Source organism: Lolium perenne, chromosome 3 (genome assembly GCF_019359855.2).
Source record: "Lolium perenne isolate Kyuss_39 chromosome 3, Kyuss_2.0, whole genome shotgun sequence".
NCBI classification, from domain to species: Eukaryota; Viridiplantae; Streptophyta; class Magnoliopsida; order Poales; family Poaceae; genus Lolium; species Lolium perenne.
Window position 1 is genome coordinate 33098337 of NC_067246.2, and position 26447 is coordinate 33124783.

A 26447-nucleotide genomic window follows, 5' to 3' on the forward strand; every position below is an offset into this window, starting at 1 on the left:
AACTGCTAAAACTGCTGAAACTGCCTGTGATAAAACTGCTGAAATTTTTTCCAACATTGGGGACAATGATCCCATTGCTTTAGATCATAATGGTTTGGATTTTGATGATTGTCATATCTCTGAAGTTATAAAGTTCTTACAAAAACTTGCTAAAAGTCCTAATGCTAGTGCTATAAATTTGGCTTTCACGAAACATATTACAAATGCTCTCATAAAAGCTAGAGAAGAGAAACTAGAACGCGAAACTTCTATTCCTAGGAAGCTAGAGGATGGTTGGGAGCCCATCATTAAGATGAAGGTCAAGGACTTTGGTTGTAATGCTTTATGTGATCTTGGTGCAAGTATTTCTGTTATGCCTAAGAAAATCTATAATATGCTTGACTTGCCACCATTGAAAAATTGTTATTTGGGTGTTAATCTTGCTGATAACTCTATGAAGAAACCTTTGGGGAAAGTTGATAATGTTCGTATTATGGTTAACAATAACCTTGTCCCCGTTGATTTTGTTGTCTTGGATATTGAATGCAATGCATCTTGTCCCATTATATTGGGAAGACCTTTTCTTCGAACTGTTGGTGCTACCATTGATATGAAGGAAGGTAATATTAAATATCAATTTCCTCTCAAGAAAGGTATGGAATACTTCCCTAGAAAGAGAATGAAGTTACCTTTTGATTCTATTATTAGAACAAATTATGATGCTGATGCTTCATCTCTCGATAATACTTGATACACACTTTCTGCGCCTAGCTGAAAGGCGTTAAAGAAAAGCGCTTATGGGAGACAACCCATGTTTTTACTACAGTATTTTTATTTTATATTTGAGTCTTGGAAGTTGTTTACTACTGTAGCAACCTCTCCTTATCTTAGTTTTATTGCATTGTTGTGCCAAGTAAAGTCTCTAATAAAAGTATGATACTAGATTTGGATTACTGCGCAGAAACAGTTTTCTTTGCTGTCACGAATCTGGGGCTAATTCTCTGTAGGAAACTCAGAAAATTATGCCAATTTACGTGAGTGATCCTCAGATATGTACGCAACTTTCATTAGTTTTAAGTTTTTTTCATTTGAGCAAGTCTGGTGCCTTTTAGAAATTCGTCTTTACGAACTGTTCTGTTTTGACAGATTCTGCCTTTTATTTTGCATTGCTTGTTTTGTCATGCTTGATGGATTTCTTTATTCCATTGACTTTCAGTAGCTTTGTGCAATGTCCAGAAGTATAAAGAATGATTGTGTCACCTCTGAATATGTGAATTTTAATTGTGCACTAACCCTCTAATGAGTTGCTTTAAGGTTGGTGTGGAGAAAGTTTTCAAGGATCAAGAGAGGAGGATGATATACACCATGATCAAGGAGAGTGAAAGCTCTAAGCTTGGGGATGCCCCGGTGGTTCACCCCAGCATATATCAAGAAGACTCAAGCGTCTAAGCTTGAGGATGCCCAAGGCATCCCCTTCTTCATCGACAACATTATCAGGTTTCTCCCCTGAAACTATATTTTTATTCCATCACATCTTATGTACTTTGCTTGGAGCGTCTGTTTGTTTTTGTTTTTGTTTTGTTTGAATAAAATGGATCCTAGCATTCATTGTATGGGAGAGAGACATGCTCCTCTGTAGCATATGGACAAGTATGTCCTTAGCTTTACTCATAGTATTCATGGCGAAGTTTCTTCTTCGTTAAATTGTTATATGGTTGGAATTGGAAAATGATATATGTGGTAATTGGTATAACACCTTGAATAATGTGATACTTGGAAATTGTTGTGCTCATGTTTAAGCTATTGCATCATATACTTTGCACCTATTAATGAAGAAATACATAGAGCATGCTAAAATCTGATTTGCATGTTTGGTTTCTCTAAGGTCTAGATAATTTCTAGTATTGAGTTTGAACAACAAGGAAGATGGTATAGAGTCTTATAATGTTTACAATATGTCTTTTATGTGAGTTTTGCTATACCGGTTCATCCTTGTGTTTGTTTCAAATAACCTTGCTAGCCTAAACCTTGTATCGAGAGGGAATACTTCTCATGCATCCAAAATCCTTGAGCCAACCACTATGCCATTTGTGTCCACCATACCTACCTACCACATGGTATTTCTCCGCCATTCCAAAGTATATTGCTTAAGTGCTACCTTTAAAATTTCCATTCTCTACCTTTACAATATATAGCTCATGGGACAAATAGCTTAAAAACTAGTGTGATATTGAATATGTACTTATGCACTTTATCTCTTATTAAGTTGCTTGTTGTGCGATAACCATGTTTCTGGGGACGCCATCAATTATCTTTGTTGAATATCATGTGAGTTTCTATGCATGTCCGTCTTGTCTGAAGTAAGAGAGATCTACCACCTTATGGTTAAGCATGCATATTGTTAGAGAAGAACATTGGGCCGCTAACTAAAGCCATGATTCATGGTGGAAGTTTCAGTTTTGGATATATATCCTCAATCTCATATGAGAACATTAACTGTTGCTACATGCTTATGCATTAAAGAGGAGTCCATTATCTGTTGTCTATGTTGTCCCGGTATGGATGTCTAAGTTGAGAATAACCAAAAGCGAGAAATCCAATGCGAGCTTTCTCCTTAGACCTTTGTACAGGCGGCATAGAGGTACCCCATTGTGACACTTGGTTAAAACATGTGTATTGTGATAATCCGGTAGTCCAAGCTAATTAGGACAAGGTGTGGGCACTATTAGTATACTATGCATGAGGCTTGCAACTTGTAGGAGATAACTTACATAACTCATATGCTTTATTACTACCGTTGACAAAATTGTTTCTTGTTTTCAAAATAAAAGCTCTAGCACAAATATAGCAATCGATGCTTTCCTCTTTGAAGGACCATTCTTTTACTTTTATGTTGAGTCGGTTCACCTATTTCTCTCCACCTCAAGAAGCAAACACTTGTGTGAACTATGCATTGATTCCTACATACTTGCATATTGCACTTGTTATATTACTCTATGTTGACAATATCCATGAGATATACATGTTACAAGTTGAAAGCAACCGCTGAAACTTTATCTTCCTTTGTGTTGTTTCAATGCTTTCTACTTTGAATTATTGCTTTATGAGTTAACTCTTATGCAAGACTTATTGATGCTTGTCTTTAAGTAATATTCATGAAAAGTCTTTGCTTTATGATTCAGTTGTTTACTCATGTCATTTACCATTGTTTTGATCGCTGCATTCATTACATGTGCTTACAATAGTATGATCAAGATTATGTTGGTAGCATTGTCACTTAAGAAATTATCTTTGTTATCGTTTACCTACTCGGGACGAGTAGGAACTAAGCTTGGGGATGCTTGATACGTCTCAAACGTATCTATAATTTCTTATGTTCCATGCTACTTTTATGATGATACTCACATGTTTTATACACATTATATGTCATTATTATGCATTTTCCGGCACTAACCTATTAACGAGATGCCGAAGAGCCAGTTGCTGTTTTCTGCTGTTTTTGGTTTCAGAAATCCTAGTAAGGAAATATTCTCGGAATTGGACGAAATCAACGCCCAGGGTCCTATTTTTGGACGAAGCTTCCAGAACACCTGAGGGGAAAGGAAGTGGGGCCACGAGGTGGCCACACCACCAGGCGGCGCGGCCTGGGCCCTGGCCGCGCCAGCCTATGGTGTGGGCCCCTCGGGCACCCCCTTGACCTATCTCCTCCGCTTACTTAAAGCCTTCGTCGCGAAACCCCCAGTACCGAGAGCCACGATGCGAGAAAACATACTGAGACGCCGCCGCCGCCAATCCCATCTCGAGGGATTCTGGAGATCACCTCCGGCACCCTGCCGGAGAGGGGAATCATCTCCCGGAGGACTCTACACCGCCATGGTCGCCTCCGGATTGATGTGTGAGTAGTTCACCCCTGGACTATGGGTCCATAGCTGTAGCTAGATGGTTGTCTTCTCCCCATTGTGCTTCATTGTCTGATCTTGTGAGCTGCCTATCATGATCAAGATCATCTATCTGTAATGCTACATGTGTGTTTGTTGGGATCCGATGAATAGAGAATACTATGTTATGTTGATTATCAATCTATTACCTATGTGTTGTTTATGATCTTGCATGCTCTCCGTTGCTAGTAGAGGCTCTGGCCAAGTCATTGCTTGTAACTCCAAGAGGGAGTATTTATGCTCGATAGTGGGTTCATGTCTCCGTGAATCTGGGGGAGTGACAGTAACCTCTAAGATTATGGATGTGCTGTTGCCACTAGGGATAAAACATTGATGCTATGTTCGAGGATATAGTTATTGATTACATTACGCACCATACTTAATGCAATTGTCTGTTGTTTACAACTTAATACCGGAAGGGGTTCGGATGATAACCTGAAAGTGGACTTTTTAGGCATAGATGCATGCTGGATAGCGGTCTATGTACTTTGTCATAATGCCCAATTAAATCTCACAATACTCATCATGTCATGTATGTGCATTGTCATGCCCTCTCTATTTGTCAATTGCCCAACTGTAATTTGTTTACCCAATATGCTATTTCTTATGGGAGAGACACCTCTAGTGAACTGTGGACCCCGGTCCATTCTTTTACATCGAATATTATCTACTGCAATACTGTTTCTACTGTTCTCTGCAAACAATCATCATCCACACTATACATCTAATCCTTTGTTACAGCAAGCCGGTGAGATTGACAACCTCACTGTTTCGTTGGGGCAAAGTACTTTGGTTGTGTTGTGCAGGTTCCACGTTGGCGCCGGAATCTCTGGTGTTGCGCCGCACTACATCTCGCCGCCATCAACCTTCAACGTGCTTCTTGGCTCCTACTGGTTCGATAACCTTGGTTTCTTACTGAGGGAAAACTTGCTACTGTGTGCAACATACCTTCCTCTTGGGGTTCCCAACGAACGTGTGTGTTACACGCCATCAAAGGACTAGGAACCCGTCTGAATTTTAGCACCGCCTATCACCCTCAGACCGACGGACAGACTGAGAGAGTAAACCAGATACTGGAGGACATGCTCAGAGCATGCGTACTGGAATACGGATCCAAGTGGGAAGACTGCTTACCTTATGCAGAATTCTCTTACAACAATAGTTACCAAGCCAGCCTACAGATGGCCCCCTTTGAAGCCTTATACGGAAGGAAGTGCCGTACCCCCCTGAACTGGTCAGAAGTCGGAGAGAGCCAAGTTTTTGGCCCAGATGTTCTTCGTGAAGCCGAAGAGAAAGTCCACAAGATTCGCGAATACCTCAAGACTGCGCAATCCAGACAGAAGAGCTACGCCGACAAGAGACGTCGGGAGATGACCTTCGAGATTGGAGACTTTGTCTATCTCAAGGTATCCCCCTTGAAAGGAATGCAGAGATTCCAGCTGAAAGGAAAGCTCGCACCCCGATATGTCGGACCCTTCAAAGTCCTCAGCCGCCGAGGCGAAGTATCTTATCAACTGGAGCTACCTGAAGAAATGTCGGCAGTGCACGATGTGTTTCATATCTCACTCCTCCGAAAGTGCCTTGAAGTCCCGGAGAAGACCGAAGTGTTCAAGAACATCGATCACCGATCGGTGGACATCAACCAGGATCTGACTTACCGCGAAGTGCCGATTCGCATTCTAGAAGAAGCTTACCGAACCACCCGCACCCGAAGCATCAAGTTTTTGAAGATCCAATGGAGCAATCATACCGAGGATGAAGCCACATGGGAACGCGAAGACTTCATGAAGAAGGAGTACCCAGATCTCTTTAGTACCTAATTTTCTTATAGATCTCGGGACGAGATCTTTGTAAGGGGGAAGGGTTTATAACACCCCAAATTTCAATAAAAAGAAAGTTAGAGAATTCCAGAAAGCAAAATTTCAAACCAACAAAAACTTTTCTATTTGCATATAGTACCATGCATAGGACTTGTGCATTTGTTTGATATGCCATGATGATTGTTATTACTTGTATTTGCTATGCTCTAAAACACTAAGGTGATCTTGTAAAGATCACCAACCAAATAAAGCAAAGAGGAAGAAATTCCAATATTTGCAAAACCCTAAAAACCCTCACATATGCCCTATGGCATTTTTATAAATTTTGACCCTAGACCAATTGGGTCTTCACCATTAGTTGAATAATGTTTCTAAACACTTATTACAACTTTTGGAATCAAAGTTTCACTTTGCAAATAATCTCCAAAGGCAAACTAGCTCACATAGAATAATGGTCAAAACTGAAATTTCTGGTCTGATCACTACTTTGAGCCTTTGCCATTCAATTTTCTCAAACCAAACCTTGCTAACTCTTTGCACCATTTCAAAGTCAACATCAAGGTGAACAACTTTCGTAAATATCACCTTGCCAAAATCATCCTTGATCATGAGCTATGCTCATCCAAAGTTCCAACTTTTTAACTTGTGCAACATTCCCCACTTAGCCATTTGTGCAAATTTTTGAATTCTAAAAATTCCACCAACACCTCAAATCACCTCTGGTCATTTACAACTTATCTCAACACAAACATTTCAAAGGGTTTCACCTTTTGAATTATTTCAAATTTAGACAAAATTGTATTTTCCAAATTATGGCACTATTTGCCACTATTGCAAATAGTGTTCTATGCCACCTAATCTACCCCAACTCTAATCTACCTTGTCCCCTGGTTCCCTCTAACCATAAATGGCACATAGTAACCCTAATGAGGAGTGGCTAGCTCACATGGACATGGCATGCCGGCCATGGCGCCACCATGCCGAGCCACCCCTCCTCTCCTTCATCGCCACCTCTGCCCACCTTGTCCAACGCCGCCACCTCACCCTACTGGACCACCTAGCACCGGCCATGGTCGAGGAGAAGCTCGACAGTCGCCGGAGATCGCGCGCCCAGATCGCCACAGACATGCCGCTCGCGTCGCAGCAGTGCGCGCGCGAACACGCCCAGTACACGCGCCGTCCCACGCGACCACGCAGGCCCTGGACCCCCTTCGAGCGCCTTGAGCATCCACTCGCCACCTGGACGCCGCCAGACATGCCCTCGACCGCGACCCGTGCCCGCCGTCGCCGGAGAAGGGAACCCTGGTCCGCCGCAGACGCTCCAGACATGGAAGCAAGGCGACCAAACCAGGCCCTCCCCAACCAAGCTGTCGCCGCCATTCGCCTCGCCTGGACACGTAGAACACCTCTGCACCCTCGCCTAGCTCGCTAGCTCGCCGGAGAAGCCGCGCCCATGTCGACTTCTTCCCTGCCCCGCAACACCCTCGCCCATCTATAAAAGGAGACCTCCCTGGAGAGAACCAAGCACACCATCACGACCACCACTCACCACCGCTTCGCCCAGCACCCTTAGCCACCCCAATCGTCGCCGGAGCAAGGCCAATCGCAAGATCGCCACCGCGGAAGCCCTGCAGCAATCACCGGCGAACCAGTCCACCTCAGGCGACGCCACCGGTACCAGGAGAATCGCCGTCGTCCACAACCTCGTCGAGCATACTGCCAACCCTTGCTGGAGCCGCCGTAAGCTCCCCCACCCCCTACTGCCACCGCCGCACCGTCGGGTTCTCGTCGGAGACGACGATGAACCACGGCCGTCGATCTGTGATCTAATCCTACGCTCCTCATTCGCCCATACCGTTTCGGGTTTTAAGACTCGCTGACAGGCGGGACCCCCTGGTCAGGCAGCCCGCGCGTCACTGGACCGTGGCTGGGCTGGCTTGGGCCATTTTTAAACTTTAGGGCCCAGTTAGTTTTCCCGCCGGCCTTTTAATTCAAATTCGATTTAAAATTTTCCCAAACATTTTCCTTACAGTACAAACTTTGAAATTGAATAGTTTCAAATTGGCTAAACCAAATTTAGTGAATTTGATGTTGTTGGAAAGCTAGAGAAATGATCTATCAAATGCCACTGGTCCCAGGACCAGATTCTTTGTAGAATTAATCTGATAAAAATAACAAGACAGGGACTTTTTCCTATTCAAATAATTCTTAAAAATCAACCAAAATAGGTATTAAGTTAATTCCAACTCTGATAGCTCACATTTGACTTACACTAATTGTTTATGCAATAAAATGGTGTGGTCACTTTGCATGATCATGCCATGGTTGAATTAATGGACATTATGGCTAGTTTAACTAGTTGATATTTTCCAAAACTATTAAAACAAATTATGTGGAGTCTTATACTTCATTTAAACTTGTCTCACATGAATTCATGGGATGTTTGTACCTCAGGTCCAAATTCTCTTATATGAATTACTTGAGATTTAAATCATTGTAGTGATGTTAAATGGTATGAGGTGGTCTAACTCATTTAAATCATTTTCTCAAATGATGATGATGAACATTTGACTTAGGTCAATAAAAGTTCATCTATGATGGTTTGAGAGATTAAATCTTAAGAAGATTTCAATGAGAGGAAATTATTCCTCAAAAACCCTATGGAAACTATCATTTACATATTAATAATAAAGGAGTAAATCCTCCTCCAAACAACACAACCCATGCACCTAGTTAAATTGTGTGTGTGCATAGAATAGTTGTGTGTTTAGATGTGATGTATGGAATAGCCATTGAATTAGTAAGTAATTATACTCGTATTTAAATTTAGACGGTAGCACCGGAGAGTACGCCGAAGAAGAAGGATACTACCAAGAGGAGGAGGAGGAACAGTTTGACCACTACCAAGGCAAGCTAATATTCTTGCAAAAGTGCAAAGCCCCTTGGGGCAAGGCATCATAGTCTTTCCTTTTCTTACATAAGCCTATCCCAAGTTACTACTTTACCAGTTTTTACTTGTTTTCTTAAAGAGTTACTTTTATAGTTAACTTTCGTCTGAAGGTAGATGGTTAGCAGATTAGTACAAGTAGTCTCCAGCTAGCCAAGCAAGATTAGCACCCCTCATGATTTAGAGCTAGTGCTAATGAAATAAAACTTGACTACTCTAGATGGGAACAAGGTGATTTTTGAAATGAATTTGAAACCTTGGAATGATGATTCATTCCATTGAATGATTTTTGAAGGTGAATATGACCAAGAGAAGATGGTGATTTTTGATAAAACATGATGTTGGTTTGGATGCGATACCTTTCCAATTTTTGAGTACCCCCACAATACCTGATTATGGGTAGGGCTTAACTGGAAATTTATGCATCTTAGTATGGGTTCCCTCTAAACAAGCGTCATCGGGGTTATGCCGAAAGCTGCCTCTACAACAAAAGAAGTGATATGATATGACGTGGAATGAGGTGAATGTCCGGCCCAAGCCCTGTGCAGTTCCCAGGCTGACTGTCTGTCTTCACTGGGAGGCCAAGCTCATGGGGAGAGGTGCTCATACTAGGGTATGTAAGTGAAAGGTTATGGTTGATGATCCGCGTACTGAGTTACGATGATTCGGGGAAATCCCGACGGATGAAATCAAATGTTGTGGCACAAGTGTGCAACCTCTGCAGAGTGTAAACCTATTCGAATAGCCGCGTCCACGGTTACGGACGGTTGGAAAGGCCATACAGTTGTCCGATGTCATTCTTTTGAAAATGGTGTTGAAAGAAGATGGTGAAATGACTTGTGGTGAATTGATTTGAAATCACCACCTGAATGGTGGGAATGACACTAATGTTCCCACTTGAGTTAGTTAGTATTTGATTAAGCTTTCTCAAAAGTTTGCGCAACAAAACTAGCTTTATGCAAATAAACTAGAGCTTAGCAAACCCTACTAGAAATGTCTAGCACTTACTTTAGTATTAGTTTGCGAGTACCTGAAGTACTCACGGCTTTGTCCCTGGCTATTCAAATGGCCAGAGTATGAAGATGAACAAGGAGATGACCAGCAGGACGCCTACGATAACTAGGAGTCTTCTGACGTTGAGCGTTGGCCTGTGGACTAGAGAGTCCTTGTATCTTACGCTTCCTCATGTTGAACTTGTGTTTGTTCGTTGATCAATAGATCAACTATTCGTGTAATATGGATGATGTGATTCCAAATTGTAAGACTTTATGGTTTGTAATGAATGGTGACTATGATACTTAACTATTATGCCTCGCAACAACAATATTCCTGGGATTGCGATGTATGACATAATAGGCATTCGGACTTAAAAATCCGGGTGTTGACATGAGACCTCTTTAAGAATGCTTTTAGATATTATTTTTCCTCGATTTGGAGTTCCTAGATATATTATGACTGATGGAGGTTCTCATTTTATTCATGGTGGTTTTAGAAAAACTCTTGCTAAATATGGTATTAATCATAGAATTGCTTCCGCTTATCATCCTCAAACTAGTGGGCAAGTAGAACTATCAAATAGAGAAATTAAATCTATCTTGCAAAAGACTGTTAATAAAACTAGAAAGAATTGGGCTAGTAAATTGAAGGATGCACTTTGGGCTTATAGAACTGCTTATAAAAATCCCATGGGAATGTCACCTTATAAAATGGTTTATGGGAAAGCTTGTCATTTACCTTTAGAACTAGAGCACAAAGCTTATTGGGCAGTTAGGGAATTAAATAAAGATCCTAAACTAGCTGGTAATAAGAGGTTGCTGCAATTGAGTTCTCTAGATGAATGGAGAAGTGAAGCTTATGAAAATGCTAAACTCTTTAAAGAGAAAGTTAAAAAATGGCATGATAGAAGGATTATCAAAAGAGAATTTAATATTGGGGATAAAGTCCTATTGTATCGGTCTCGTCTCAGATTCTTTGCAGGGAAATTACTCTCGAAATGGGAAGGACCATATGTTGTTGAGGAGGTGTATCGTTCAGGAGCAATTAAAATTAGTTCTCTCCAAGGCAATGCCACGCAAGTGGTGAATGGACAAAGGCTCAAGCATTATATCTCAGGTGATTCTTATAATGTTGATGTTGATATTATTCAAGTGGAAACACCGGAGGCTTTCATCAAAGGACAAATTGACAGTCACGTAACTCTACTTTGAATAGGTAACAGTACTGGTAATAAAAGTTTCGTAATTTACCTTCCGAACAATATTTTTGCTGTTTTTGGAAAATATGAAAAATTACGAGATCGAAACGGAGTGGAGGAGACGCACGAGGGCGTGCCACCATAGGCCGGCGCGGCCTGGCCTGGGGCCGCGCCGCCCTATGGTGACGCCGCCTCGTCGCCCCTTTCCGACTCCGGTTCGACCTGGTACTTTCTGTTTGTTGTAAAAATTTATTCTATATAATCCCCCGGACCCCTGGAGGTCCGTATATCGTTTTCTCGACGTGTTTTGTTTCGAGCTGTTTCTGCCAGGATCTATTTTCAATCTAGGAGCACCATGGTCTCCAACAACAAGGACAAGGAGCCTTCGGAAGAAGGTATTCAAGACCCCGAGTTGAAGGAAGAAGTGAAGGAGGATGAAGAAGTCGAAGAAGTTCCGCAAGTACTCCCGCGCACTACCATTGCAAGCATCGGAGTGGTGTCAAACCCGTTCAACGCCAAGAAGAGCGCACGGATTAGCACCGGAGGGGGAGTTCCACGTCATTACCTAGCTCCAAAGACATCCTCTCCACGCACCTACAATCCCTTCCGCAATCTAATTTACAATAGTCAAATTGAAAGGACTCCCAAGGCGGCATTTCCTAGCAATTGGGATATAGATCGTTCTAACACTGCAGGAAGGATGAAGCCTGAAGCTGAAGAGTGGGGAGGTAACTCCAAGAGCTGGGACTCGCCGTCGGACATACTTCTCAACCGCGTCGAGCACAATTCGGAGATGATCCGCAACCTCATGTACAAGATTGATGAGCTTCAGGAGCTTGTTGAGAAGCTTGTCAAGAATTCATCACCACCATCACCAAAGGAGTAATTCATCATCGGTATTGGCATCCCCTTGGTTTGTTCCAAGCTTGGGGGAGTGCCGCGGTATCACATCATCACTACCTTTTACTTTTTACTATCAAGTAGTGTCATATCATGAGTAGGGAAGTTATCATATAAGATGGGTTGCAGTATGGAAGTATCTCTCCTTTAGTTGGTTGTCTATGTATCCCTTGGTGTGAGTTATCGTTATGAAATATTAATGAGAAGTCTTATCATTTACATATTGCACATCTTATTTTAGTTTGCAATCTCTATTATATGATTTACCTTGTTGTTAGTATTGGTATCACTTTGGGAGCATTGAATAAATCTATTTGGTTTTGGCAAACTTAGCATTGGTCAATAGCAACAACACTTTAAGGTTTAAGTAGAAAAGAGAAATACATGTAGTTGCTTCATTGTCTTTCTTTCTTGTTAGCTCATAGCATATTATTCTGAAGTTAAAATTGTTTGTGCTTACAAGGAAGATGCATGATTATGCCTATCACATGTATATTTGTTTGTTTCCATCAACTCTTATGCTTGCTAATTAACCTTGCTAGCCAAAGACCTGTACTGAGAGGGAATGCTTCTCGTGCATCCAAACCTGAACCCAAACCTATGCCATCTGTGTCCACCATAACTACCTACTACATTGTATTTTCTGCCATTCCAAGTAAATACTTCATGTGCTACCTTTAAACAATTCAAAAATTTATTACTTCTTATTTGTGTCAATGTTTTATAGCTCATGAGGAAGTATGTGGTGTTTTATCTTTCAGTCTTGTTAGGCAGCTTCCATTAATGGACTAGTGGCTTCATCCACTTATCCTATAATTTTGCAAAAAGAGCTGGCAACGGGGTTCCCAGCCCCAATTAATCAACTTTCATTAATAATTCTCTTCACATGTTTTGCTCTGATTCATCAGTAAGCAACTTAATTTTGCAATAGACACTCCTCCATGGTATGAGATTGTTGGAAGGCACCCGAGGATTCGGTTAGCCATGGCTTGTGTAAGCAAAGGTTGGGGGGAGTGTCATCCTTAAGTAAACTAAAATACATGTGTAAACAAAAGGGAAGAGGGATGATCTACCTTGCTGGTAGAGATGACATCCTTCATGGGAGCCACTCTTTGGAGGTCTGTTTGGCAAGGGGGTTAGAATACCCGCTACCAGTCGTTGACAACAACAAACACCTCTCAAAATGTTACTTTCATTCTCTTTATATGATTTCAAAACTGAAAATGCTCTAGCACATGATTTAATCCCTGCTTCCCTCTGCGAAGGGCCTATCTTTTACTTTATGTTGAGTCAGTAAACCTATTTCCCTCCATCTTATGCAAGCATTTGAGTTGTTGTGATCAAACCATCTATATTGTGATTTACTTTATCATGTCTTTTATTCTTCCTTGTTTAGTACAAGTTTTATCTGAATGAATGTAGCTTTGCAAGTTATCAATGATCATGAGGAGGTTATTATGATTGAGTATGCAAGTTGTGCCATATAAACTTTAACATAAGAGCGCTGCTCGATAGATAAGTATAACCTGTTAATTGTTCTCTGACCAAGAACGAAGTTTGCCATCACCAACTATGATTTCTTATGCACCTTTATTTGTGATTACCTTATACTTGCTTCAAGTTGAGTTATATGAGGGAGTTGTTTACTAGAATGATTTGTGTGTATGAATATGATGCTTCTTGTCCGTATTTTATTTATCGACTCTTCACTCCATAAACATGTGGTCCTGTTTACGGAGTTCAGTTTCGCTTGGGGACAAGCGAAGTCTAAGCTTGGGGGGAGTTGATACGTCCAATTTGCATCACTATTTTATATCATAATTTGCTGTTATTCATTGATATATTTCATATTGGGACACAATACTTATGTTATTTCATCTATTTTGCATGTTTCATCATTATTGGAGGATCAAGCACCGGAGCCAGGATTCTGCTGGAAAAAGCACCGTCAGAATACAATATTTCGAAAGATCAACTGTGGAAGGAAATTATACCAAAAATCCTATTTTCCAGATGACGAAGGAAGCCAGAAGGGGGAGCCAGCTGGACCCAAGGTGGGCCCAGACCATAGGGCGGCGCGGCCCATGGCCTGGCCGCGCCACCTGGTGGTGAGGGGGCCCCACAACCCCTTTCGCCTCCTTTTCTTCGCGAAACCCTTCGTCCCGAAGACCTAAGCCACAGAGGATACCTCGCGAAGAGTTACAGCCGCCTCTGCGGGGCGGAGAACACCAGAGAGAAAAGAGCTCTCCGGCGGCTGAAATCCGCCGGGGAAATTCCCTCCCGGAGGGGGAAATCGACGCCATCGTCACCGTCATCGAGCTGGACATCATCTCCATCACCATCATCATCATCTTCATCATCATCACCGCCGTCTCCACCGCAGCACATCGTCACCGCCGTAGCAATTTGGGTTTGATCTTGATTGTTTGATAGGGGAAACTCTCCCGGTATTGATTTCTACTTGTTGTTGATGCTATTGAGTGAAACCATAGAACCAAGGTTTATGTTCAGATCGTTATTCATCATCATATCACCTCTGATCATGTTCCATATGATGTCTCATGAGTAGTTCGTTTAGTTCTTGAGGACATGGGTGAAGTCTAAATGTTAGTAGTGAACTATGGTTGAGTAATATTCAATGTTATGATGTTTAAGTTGTGGTGTTATTCTTCTAGTGGTGTCATGTGAACGTCGACTACATGACACTTCACCTTTATGGGCCTAGGGGAATGCATCTTGTACTCGTTTGCCAATTGCGGGGTTGCCGGAGTGACAGAAACCTAAGCTCCCGTTGGTATATCGATGCAGGAGGGATAGCAGGATCTCAGAGTTTAAGGCTGTGGTTAGATTTATCTTAATTACTTTCTTGTAGTTGCGGATGCTTGCAAGGGGTATAATCACAAGTATGTATTAGTCCTAGGAAGGGCGGTACATTAGCATAGGTTCACCCACACAACACTTATCACAACAATGAAGATTAATTAATCGTATGTAGCGAAAGCACTAGACTAAAATCCCGTGTGTCCTCAAGAACGTTTGGTCATTATAAGTAAACAAATCGGCTTGTCCTTTGTGCTAAAAAGGATTGGGCCACTCGCTGCAATTGTTACTCTCGCACTTTACTTACTCGTACTTTATTCAACTGCTACATTAAAACCCCCTGAATACTTGTTTGTGAGCATCTACAGTGATTCCTGCATCGAAACTGCTTGTCAACACCTTCTGCTCCTCGTTGGGTTTGACACTCTTACTTATCGAAGATACTACGATACACCCCCTATACTTGTGGGTCATCAGCGCCACCGCTCGCCGGAGACTCACCTTGAGCACGAGCTTGACGCGCAGCCTTCTTCCTCGCAATGATGTCCGCCTTGGTCTCGTTCCACCACGCCAGCTGATCCTCGTCCATGCCGTCGGTGCGCATCATCATGATTTCCCTCTCCTCGGCCAAGAGCTCCTTCATGGCCTTGGCTTCTTTGGCTGCGATCATCTTCATGTCAAGCTCGGCCTTGAACTTGGCATCTTCCCTCCTTGCTTGCACCTTGGCAAGCTTCACCTCATTCTTCTTCTCGGTGATGAGGAGCTTGGTCTCCAACATCTTCATCGTCAATGCCTCCTTGGACTTCATGAGATGATCCAACTTCTCCCGGAAGCTAGCTGCTTCAAGTTCTACCTTGACCCTCTCCTTGGCCTTCTTGTTGCCCTCGGGCTTGCCGGTGTTTCTCCCACTCATGTCCTCTGCTTCATCATCCATGGTGAGAAGTGCCTCCTTCTTGCACTTTGGCTCGTTGTCCCGCAACTTCCACTTAGGAAGATGTTGAAGGATGGAAAAGCAATGGTGAAATTGAAATTCCTTGTTCTTGGAGCCGGCCATGTCCTTGTACCGGCCTTGAGCATACTTGGGCTGCACAACAATAGTATGAGGAGATGTTTCCACATCATCAACACATAATATGGATAGCTTGTGATGTTTCCACATCATCAACACAAGGAAAACTTACATAGTCCTCCGGCACGCATCCACTAGGAGGGTTGTCGGCCACTTGATCCATGGCAGCACTCCAACGAGAACAAGCCGGCTTGATGATGTTCCATCGGCCTTCAAGGGAGCGGTAGGATCTGTCCGCCATGCTCTTCGTGCGAGGCTTCAGCTGGTGGTACAGATCCTCAATCCGCTGCCAATAGCGCTTGCCGCCTTGGTCCACTCCGGTGCACGCATCCATCCCCACCTTGCTCCAAGCACGGACCAAGATGGCGTCTTCGATCTCGCTGTAGTTCGCCGTGCGTGGCTTCGGTGTCGACGAAGAACCGGCGGCAGCCGGATCAACCTCAACCACCTCCTCCTCGTCACCCTCATCCTCCTCCTCGTCATCAAAGTCTTCAACGTTGCACTCCCCATCGAATGCACCGATACCGGCGTCCAAATTCACCGCGGATTCGTTGAGCATGTCCAAGTAGGATGTTGTGGACTCAACATCGAACACCTTGTCTACATCGACGGTGGGTGGCGGCGGCGCGGGCGGTGCAACGGCCGGAACGGACGGAGGAGGGGTCGTGACCTTGGAGGGCGGTGGAGGCGCGAGGCCGATGCGGCTGATTGCCTTTGTCCGCACCTTGGCCGGCGCGGCGCCCCTCGGCCCGGCCGCCTTGGTCTTCACCCGGCCCGCCTTCTTGGCAGCCGGCGGCGCTTCGCCCGCTGAATCGGCGGCCACCGCAGGTGCTTCGAAAAATTGCTTCGGGATCCTCTTCCTCTTCGACGGGATGGTGGAGGCGATCATGGCCGACACGACGCCGGCGGTCGGCGGACCTCCGACGGGGACATCAACCACCGCGCCTGAAGGAGGTGTACCGCCGGCGGTAGGCGGCTCTTCCGGACGGTCCATGGCCGCCGGATCCGGCCGGGAAGGGCGCGGGGGAGGAGATCAGGCGGCGGCGGCGGCGGTTGGCTTCAGCGAAATGCTTCGCGCGCAGTGGAGTGGGCGATACTGGTTTCGCCCACTATCCCCGCTCCCACCCCGCACAAGTAGGGGGCGACGACCCGCCCCGTACTCGAAAACAGCAAAAAACGATGCGGGGGGCGTTTTTACGAGGCGTGCTAGACGGCCGGGTAGAGCCGAAACCCTCAAATCGGCGGTTATTATACGGGTTTGCCCCTTTTACGGGGTCTGCTAGACCTGCTCTTACAAATTCAGTTACTGATTATCAGCCAGTAACGCAGCCTCGAATCTTCGCCCGTCGGGAAAGGCAAGAATGCGGGTGATGTGATGGTGAATTCGTCGTGCCCGCACGCACGGGTTCATCAACGGACTAAGCGCTAATTTCTTGGTCCCAGAGTCGAGCGCGGCCGCGGTGGAGCCGACGGTGGGCGCCGGGACGAGCGGCGTCAGGGCGGAGGCGCCGATGGGGGCCTTGGACTCGGTGGTCTCCGGCGCGGCGACAGAGGCGTCGGGTTGGGCCACGGACCCCATCGAGGAGGAGTCGGTGGACTCCGGCGCGACGGAGCCCATGGCGGCGAGGCGCGGTGAGGTGGAGGGGAAGCGGAGGGCGGGGGCGGGATGCGTTTGAGTTTCAAGAGGAGAAGAAGAGGCTCGTCATTTTATATTGAACTGCGTAGGCCCGTGTTAAATGGAGCCGCAGAGGGAAGTTTGGTTCGTAAACCCTACTCTCCTCCGCCGCTCCTCTTCCGCCGCCGCCGCCTGCCTCCGCTTCGACGAGAGATTTCGACCCCTCCGATGTCGCTTCACCGCTTCGGCCACCACCCCTCCGTCCGGAATGGCGCATGCAAGACGCGTGCGTAGGGGAGGTGGCCAATCCGGCGCCGGTAGATCAACTCAGCGTTCGCCGGGTGTACCGGCGTCGCTGGAGCGCGCCAGGCAGAGGCGCTTCGACGACGCCTGGCGGCGGGACGGAAGTGGCCGGAGCTAATGGCGCACCTTCAAGCGTGCGCGGAGGAGGCCACGGAAGGAGAAGCGGAGGCGCCCCCCGCTGCCGGCGCGTGCAGCCCGCCGCTGCCCCCGCGCGGCGACGACGACGATGGCGCTGCCGGGCCGCCTCTGGCCTGCGGGAGCACCTCCGAGGCGGCGGCCATCGAGGTGCCGGCAGTCATCGTCGCCTAGGAAGAGCCGGCGACCCTTCACCCTCCGCTGGCGACATTAAGCGCCCCGGTGATAGTATAGTCACTCTGGGGACTACAAATCTAGTCTAATTAGGTCCCTAATTAGACAAGGTAGGTTGAATATGCATGTATTTTGCCCCTATTATAGTAAATTATGAACGAATTCAGCTTGATCGGATGAAATCGAGTGCAAACGCGAATTTCGATTTTCCGCGACGTTTGATTTCAACGAGTTCGGTTCACGTTTTCGGTTTCTATTCTGCGCAGTAGCTAAATCCGCTTGCATTTTGTTTTTTAAAAGACTGAACTCACTTTTTTCGGTTTTGAGAAATAGGGACTCTGCTAGAGATGCTCTAAGGGGTGGCGTGAGATTTTTGGGGTGGCGAGAAATCCTTCCTCGTTCATCAACCGTCACAGGCCTAAGGGGCAAACACAAGTTAAATTAAATAGGGTATTGTCGATAGCCACATGAAGCGGGACCGGCGTCGATGGTCGACGATAGGGGCACCTGCTCCCAATTTTGTATATAGGGGGCTCATTTGTTTTTGTCTTGCACCGGGGGTGGTTGGGTGGGTACTGCTTTGCATGTTCATGAAAAAAAAACGTTGCTCTACTCCATAAGAAGTAGCGGTTGCATGGATTCCAACCATAATAGAACCCATAATGGTCGAACAATATCAAGCAGGGTATTTATGCATCACCACCAAGAAGATGGCCATGCGGATTCGAGCTCTCAACGGCATCCATAACTGCGAAACACATGTCATTGCAAATAACCACTCCCTTCCGGAAAATTGTGGGATATTTCTTCTTATATAGATATATTGTCTGTGTAGTAGTGATTGTAGTAGTGATCGCTTATAACTCTGACAAACAAATCACATGTCATGGTAGTAGCTGTGTCGACAAGATTCACACCATGGGGCATGAGGTGAAAATTGGAAGGACATTGCTGACAATCCTTCGAAGGCTAATTTGTTCCTAGCCTCTGACTCCCCAGCACGACACATGTCTCTCTGGGACCACCCATGTGCACGCATCATCTTCAACCCGCATAGAAAAGACAAACAAATCTCGACCAGACTGATGGATACGACAACACCCAGCCACACCACCGTCCAGACGCATGAAGAAAGAAGTTAGACAAGCTCGCCTGAGACGTGTCAACTCTGGTGAGAAGCACCACTGTCGTTGCCTATTCGACGGTACCTCGGAGGAGGGATCCTCACGAGGGGGAGAAGAAATAGGGGCCATAGGGCGGAGAGCACTCGGGACGGTGGTACGCGAGTTACCCAGCTTCGGAACACCTGCACGATGACAGGGCCTACTGCTGCTTGTCTGGAATTATCTGGGCGCCTTCGCGTTGTTACAATGAGTTGTTCTGAACGTGCCTCTAGGGCTCCCAGGATCCGGCTTATAAAGGCGCACGGATCTAGGGTTTACATGGAGAGTCCTAGCCGGATTACAGGTCGCCTAACTATGGTACAAGGTCTTGCCGTGTACGTCAAGGATCTTCCTTCCTCCCTACGTCGTACTGGATCCGGGTTCCACATGGGCCTCCATGGATCCGGGTTACTCCTGGGCCTCCATGGATCCGGGTTACTCCTGGGCCTCCATGGATCCGGGTTCCACATGGGCCTTCACGGATCCGACTTCCTCCGATGGTCGGTTGGGATCCGGCTTCCCTATCCTGGGCTGGACTTCATCCTTTAGGATCAACAGCAACTGGGCTGCCCGGTGGGCCATAAGCCATCACCACCATCTGTGGGCCACCCGGGCTTGCCGGAATCGAACCATGTCGATGGTATACCTATGAAGTATATCCACAACAGTAGCCCCCGGAGTTCTCCAAGATTCACCGTTCTTCCATCCAGCTCAGCTTGCACATGTATCTTCATCCTTTGGCTGGAACGAATAATAGAGAATCTTGAAGGACTCCAAACTTCGTATCTCCAACCAAGTATTGGTCAGAAACTTCATGATCCAATGGTCAGATTCTTCGGAGACACCATCCAACGTAATCTTCGGTATGGATCCGACTAGCCAAATGTAGGTTCGGATCTGACTAGCCAAAATATAGGTGTGGATCCGACTACCCAAAATATAGGTGCGGATCCGACTACCAAAAAATTAGGTGCGGATCCGGCTACCAAAAATTGAGGTGCGGATCCGACTACAAAAAATTAGGTGCGGACCCGGCTACCAAAAATTAGGTGCGGATCCGGCTACCAAAAATTGAGGTGCGGATCCGACTACCAAAAATTAGGTGCGGATCCGGCTACCAAAAATTAGGTGCGGATCCGGCTACCAAAAATTAGGTGCGGATCCGGCTACCCAAAAATTAGGTGCGGATCAGGCTACCCAAAAATTAGGTGCGGATCCGACTAGTTAACCAGATTTTCGCCATCTTCTAAATTTTCTTGGGATAATCATATGTAGCCCCCGAGCATTGAGTCGGCTTGCTCCAAGGAGACTCGGTGCTCAGAAACTTAGCCCCCAAGCGTCAAGGTGGAAATTTTTCGGCTCGTTGGTCCAAAGAGAACTTCATCGATGTAGCCCCCGAGCGCCAAGGTGAATTTACTTGAAAATCCGGCTTGGTGCTCTTAGAGTAGCTTTATCTTTATATGTGACTTAGGAATAGCGTAAATCCCAAGCATCTAGGCGGAAATTTCCAGCACGGATACCCGAAAGGAAACACACTTTTCACCTAAGATCAAACCGCAGCCCCCGAGGGTTGGTTCCGGCTAAGCATAGCGGAATCAAGACTCAAGTTGCTTTTCCAGCTGTGCACGCCATGGATCCGCCTAACCTCGGGGGACTGTTGTGCGTCCAAGTGTCATGTACCTGATACATAAACATAAAAACATATTTGTATTAAATTGTTTCTTTGATCATGTTCAATGAACAAATGTAGGGCGGAACAAAAACGGCCTTTGAACAAATGTTTTAAAGCTGAAACTATGCAGCAGTTGAACAACATAAAACTGTCAAGGCGGAAACAACTCGACTATCTTGAACAGTTAATGTAATTTATATGTTTTAAGCAAGTGCTGGTTTATCCGTTCTTCTGGTTTATATGCTTGACTTTTCGCGAGACGGCAAACTTTAAACACAGAACATCTGCTGAGGCGATAGCGCTTAATAGCGAAACAATCAAGAACCTCAGAAACAGAGGCCGGCTTTAAGTACCGAGATGTCACTACTAAGGAATCCACACATAAAACAACAGAAAACGTGTAGGCCAGAAAACTTAAGCTAACGCCCGAAAGCGGAATTTTTGCAGCGTACTGAAGCCTTAAGCGGCAAAAACAGTACAAAGTTTTTCACGAGCGCGAGGCAAATCGTGGGAAAGATATGACCAACAGTGAAAGCGGTAAAATACTCAGGATATGAGTGAACCAATCTTAATCTCATGATCATAAAATTTTAAAATATTAAATATAAATAGGGACTTAGCTGTTTGGAGCGGAGTCAACGTGGGTCGTGGCGGTTTTTCTTCGGCGTTCCATCGAGCCGGTGCGAGATTGATTGTCGCAGTGGTCCTGTAGGTGCGGATCCACCTACCAAAATTTAGGTGTGGATCCGACTTCCAAAAATTTAGGTGTGGATCCACCTACCAAAATTTAGGTGCGGATCCGACTACCAAAAACGTAGGCGCGGATCCGGCAACCAAAAACATAGGTGCGGATCCGACTACCAAAAACGTAGGTGCGGATCCGGCAACCAAAAACATAGGTGCGGATCCGAGTACCAAAAACGTAGGCGCGGATCCGGCAACCAAAAACATAGGTGCGGATCCGACTACCAAAAACGTAGGCGCAGATCCGGCAACCAAAAACATAGGTGCGGATCCGACTACCAAAAACGTAGGCGCGGATCCGGCTACCAAAACCAGAATTTGAAATTTTCAGATTTAAGGCGGAGTCTTCCTTGGGAAGGTCCAGCAACTCAGATCGAATCTTTGCAGCTTTGTCCAGCGCAACGGCGGTCGTAGCTGACGTACTTACTAGTGCGTTTCCGTCGAAATCGACGGTCTCGCCGATGAAGATGTGTAATCCACCGATTGGGATGATGAAGAACTTGACGGGGTCTGTCCTGGTCGGAATCCAGAATTTGACAGAAAGACGATCGGAAAGTTGAAGCTTCCCATGGTGGAACCCTCCCGGTTCCGGCCTCCAGACGCCACTGGCCCCACGGTGGGCGCCAACTGTCGTTGCCTATTCGACGGTACCTCGGAGGAGGGATCCTCACGAGGGGGAGAAGAAGTAGGGGCCATAGGGCGGAGACCACTCGGGACGGTGGTACGCGAGTTACCCAGCTTCGGAACACCTGCACGATGACAGGGCCTACTGCTGCTTGTCTGGAATTATCTGGGCGCTTTCGCGTTGTTACAATGAGTTGTTCTGAACGTGCCTCTAGGGCTCCCAGGATCCGGCTTATAAAGGCGCACGGATCTAGGGTTTACATGGAGAGTCCTAGCCGGATTACAGGTCGCCTAACTACGGTACAAGGTCTTGCCGTGTACGTCAAGGATCTGCCTTCCTCCCTACGTCGTACTGGATCCGGGTTCCACATGGGCCTCCATGGATCCGGGTTACTCCTGGGCCTCCATGGATCCGGGTTACTCCTGGGCCTCCATGGATCCGGGTTCCACATGGGCCTTCACGGATCCGACTTCCTCCGATGGTCGGTTGGGATCCGGCTTCCTAATCCTGGGCTGGACTTCATCCTTTAGGATCAACAGCAACTGGGCTGCCCGGTGGGCCATAAGCCATCACCACCATCTGTGGGCCACCCGGGCTTGCCGGAATCGAACCATGTCGATGGTATACCTATGAAGTATATCCACAACAACCACCGTAGGTCACCGCATCACCGAAGCCGGTCGCACCCCCTCCACCCTAGCTTGCAGCATTGCCACCAATCTTTGCCGCAGCTCAGGCAAAGGTCTTTTGTAGCTCCAGTGACGCGCCATTGCACCACCTCCACTTGCAGCTCTCCGGTGTCACTTGTAGCTCGGGCGGCTGCCGCTTGCAGCACCACCAGTATAGCGTTGAAGCTCCGGCGGTGAACCATCTCATCTCTGACATCCTCCGCTCCGGCGATGCTGCTTGCAGCACCATCCTTAGGCACTTGTAGATTGCAACTCCGATGGTCATCGTTTGCAGCACCATCCTTAGGCACTTTTAGATTGCAGCTCCGATGGTCATCGTTTGTAGCACCACCGCCCCATGAGTAGCATGACCGTCCCCGTCGCATCAGCACCCACTTCAGCTTGAAGCACATGCACTCTGCGTGGTGGAGGAAAAGAGCCATGGCGGCATGGGGGCGCCGGCCTGTAGCAAGTGGGAGTTAGCAGCAGCGCTGCTTGCGCTTGTGGTGGAGGGAGGCATGGAGGTCTGGGGTGGTGGGGGGATTTGGTGAGGGAAAAGTGACATCATGATAAGGAAGAAGAAAGAGAGTTGGGAGAATGAGTGGAGGAGGTGGATCGGGAGAGGGATAATTCTTTGGTGGTGGACCCGATGCCCATCGTTGTCTCCCATTCGGTGAATTGTGGCTAGACTGGTAGGCACAACGCATTGCATCCAACAATGCATTAGCCGGAGGCAGCCACGCGACATAGCCTCTGGAGGAAATCAAACATTTTCCATATTGGATATACATTCAGGAATCTGGGGAAAATGAAATCAATGTGTAGCAGAAAAAATATGCGGTGCCGTTGCACAAGCGAAATTGGTGTTATTAACATGAGAAACTCTGAACTGTAAGGGGAGACGTGACTCGTGAGATGGGCCGGTAAGCAATCTGATGGGCCCCGATTAGAACCCGTAATTTCTCCGGGCCCAATACTACTACGCCTCATATGAAGTCCAGCCTCCATCCCATTCCTTCCGTCATTCCCCAGTCCGTGCACATGGCTGAGAGCGAGGCCGCCGAGCTGTCCTGCCGCCGCCGCCGCCGCAGCTCGCCGGCGGCATTTACCTCCCTACCGGACGATGAAGGTATGCTTCGGGAGATCCTCCTCCGCCTCCCGCCGCAGCCATCCTCTCTTCCTCGCGCCTCGGCGGTCTGCAAGCGCTGGCGGCGCCTCGTCACAGACCCCAAGTTCATCGCCCGCTTCCGCGCCCACCACCGGAAGCGGCCCCTCCTCGGCGTCTTCCAGCACGGTGATCAGGATATGGTGTTCACCCCTATCCTGGACCCTCCCGACCGCATCCCTCCTCGGCGCTTCAACCTGCGAATCTGTGACGGCCGCGGTTACCTCGGAGCCCAACTGCTTGGATGCCGCCACGGTCGCGTCCTCGCCATAGACCAGGTGCGGGCAGAGGTTGTTTTGTTCGACCCCATCACCGGCGAGCAGCGACGCTTGCCCGTTCCACTTCCACCAGGGTTCCAGATACGGACCGTACGGTACCTCAACGGGGCAGTGGTCTGCGCTGCCGGCGACCAGGGCCACGTGCACGGCAGTTGCCGCTCGAGCCCCTTCAAGGTTGTCTTGGTGTTCATGGACAGCCCTGACGGTCGACCCCGCGCCAGTGTTTACTCCTCCGAGACCGGCATGTGGGGCGATCTCATCTCAGCGGAGGCTCCATCTCCTGTTTCTTGTGGGGGTAGTGCTAGCATCCTAATTGGTAATGTCCTTTACTGGCCGCTTAGTTTTATGATGGACGACATACTTGAGTTTGATCTGGATAGGCAGCGCCTAGATGTGATCAAGGGGCCTCCCGGTATGGATGCGACCCAACGCCATCAGATCATCCAAGCAGAGGATGGCGCTCTTGGCGTCGCCCTATTTACTGGTATTAACATCCAAATGTTTCAGAGGAAAGTCAATTGTCAGGGTGTCGCCACGTGGTTGTTGTGGAAGATTGTTCACTCGCACCACAGTCTTGGAATCCTTCCTAACATTAAGAGAAAGAGGGGATGGCTGGGCAAATTTCTGGGTTACGATGAGTATACAAATGCAATGTTTTTATTTGCGGTGGATAGTGTCTACATGGTTCAACTTAAGTCATTGCATTCCAAGAAACTTTATGAAACCAGTTACAGCAATGCCAAGCCCTGCCATGCTTTCTCAAGTTTCTATACACCAGGTAATTGCACATCCTCAGTTTTTTTTTTTTCTTGAATACTTTTATAGTGATTATTACATGTTCATTCACAACTCAAACTTACTTAGCAATTTTCTGTAAAAATACCTAATTAGTGATTGTCCCTTTCTAGATAGTCAAACTTACTATAGGCTATAGCTGTGTTGTTTTCGTATATGTTATTGTTCAATGTAATGTTCTTCTTTATTGGAAGATACCAACCAAAGGAAAAGTAAGTAAATTAGTTCGCACATTTGAAACATGAAAGCTAGTTATTTATTTATCCATAGTTAGTTGTTTTGATCTTGTTAATGTTTTTCACTCCATAAAAATAATTTCCATTGAACCCATACTTTATAAAAATGATCTTCCTTTGGTCAATTGTTGAAGATCACTTTTGTTGCTGTATGGGCATAATTTGTTCTTGATATGACTTAGGATGAACTTACATGAGAAAGTTTTAGGCCAGGTCTTCTTCTTTCTTCTTCTTATCAACAACATTCCCCATGAGGAGCTAGCTAAGTATACTTCTTTTATGAATATACTTGGCATTTACAAAAGATGAGGTTTTCTTTATCTATTTCTAGTGTAAAAGTGAGTAATAAAACTTCTATAAAGATGAGTTGTAAAAGTGAGTATTTTTGTTCAATTTATATCGGACATCTCGTCTTTCTAACCATCTCACTTGTTATGCTTCTAGGGACAGCCATTACTGGTGATGGAGCTGAAATGTTGCACGATAGCTAGATGAATTTCTGGTGTGATGTGCTAATTTGCTGAAATGGTTCAACTGGTAAGATAAAAATCTGAATATATAGTTTGATAGTTTATACTATTTGATTTTGTTTACAATAGAAAGTACATGGCTGCCAACATGAGTGCACACCCACAGGCTACCTTCTCTTCTTCTATATGGATTTACACATGGATGTATTACTGTTCCTAGGACTGGGATACTATAGCGGGACTTTTCTTTCTTGGTTTTCTTTTATCTTTTTTGACTGTGTGCATGCGTACTGTCATTAGGGTGTTACGTTGTTGCAGAGGCTAGGTGTAATTGGTGTCTTTTGATATTAATATATTCTCTCTATCGAAAAAAAATATGGATTCACACATGTCAATAACACAGATAAGAACTAAAATGATGGTGAAGGCAAGGAAAATGACTCCTTTTAGGGTCATAAATGATATCCAGATGGTCCAGATGTTTATTATATTGTGGATGTCGAAGTTACATGTATGTGCCTGTCTGGCTATGCCTAGAGCTCTTCTTGGTTTAGCTTTCTTCCAATTCAATAAGTTGAAAGCTATATATTAGTAATTCATTTTTCTTGTTATAAACATCAGTCATACCACTATCCCAACAAATTACAGTGTCAAAAGGTTTCAAGGATTTAGTTTTTTTCTTAGATTTCACCTTTATTCCTAGGAGCTACAGCCTAGGATCACGAGTTACAAAGCTC

General features: G+C 46.0%; 2 protein-coding genes across 3 annotated transcripts in view; one reads left to right on the top strand and one right to left on the bottom strand.

Annotated features, from left to right (window-relative positions):
- The window catches only part of LOC139837840 (uncharacterized), a 72209-nt gene extending 55548 nt beyond the window's left edge, over positions 1-16661 (bottom strand). Inside the window, exons 1-2 of the mRNA XM_071827140.1 lie at positions 16209-16661; positions 15227-15682 (exon numbers count right to left, since the gene is read on the bottom strand). Of these exons, the coding sequence (XP_071683241.1) occupies positions 15227-15682; positions 16209-16661 (909 nt within the window). The remainder of the gene's footprint in view (positions 1-15226; positions 15683-16208) is intronic.
- Positions 16662-23787: 7126 nt separating this feature from the next.
- On the top strand, positions 23788-25777 carry LOC127340792 (uncharacterized). 2 transcript variants are annotated; one of them, XM_051366536.2, is made up of 2 exons: positions 23788-24987; positions 25685-25777. In XM_051366536.2, the coding sequence occupies exons 1-2, from the start codon at positions 23808-23810 to the stop codon at positions 25729-25731; spliced, it is 1227 nt and encodes a 408-aa protein (XP_051222496.1). In that variant the 5' UTR covers positions 23788-23807; the 3' UTR covers positions 25732-25777. The 2 variants fall into 2 exon arrangements, with proteins under 2 accessions (XP_051222496.1, XP_051222497.1); XM_051366537.2 differs by having other exon boundaries at positions 25691-25777.
- The last annotated feature ends 670 nt before the right edge of the window (positions 25778-26447 follow it).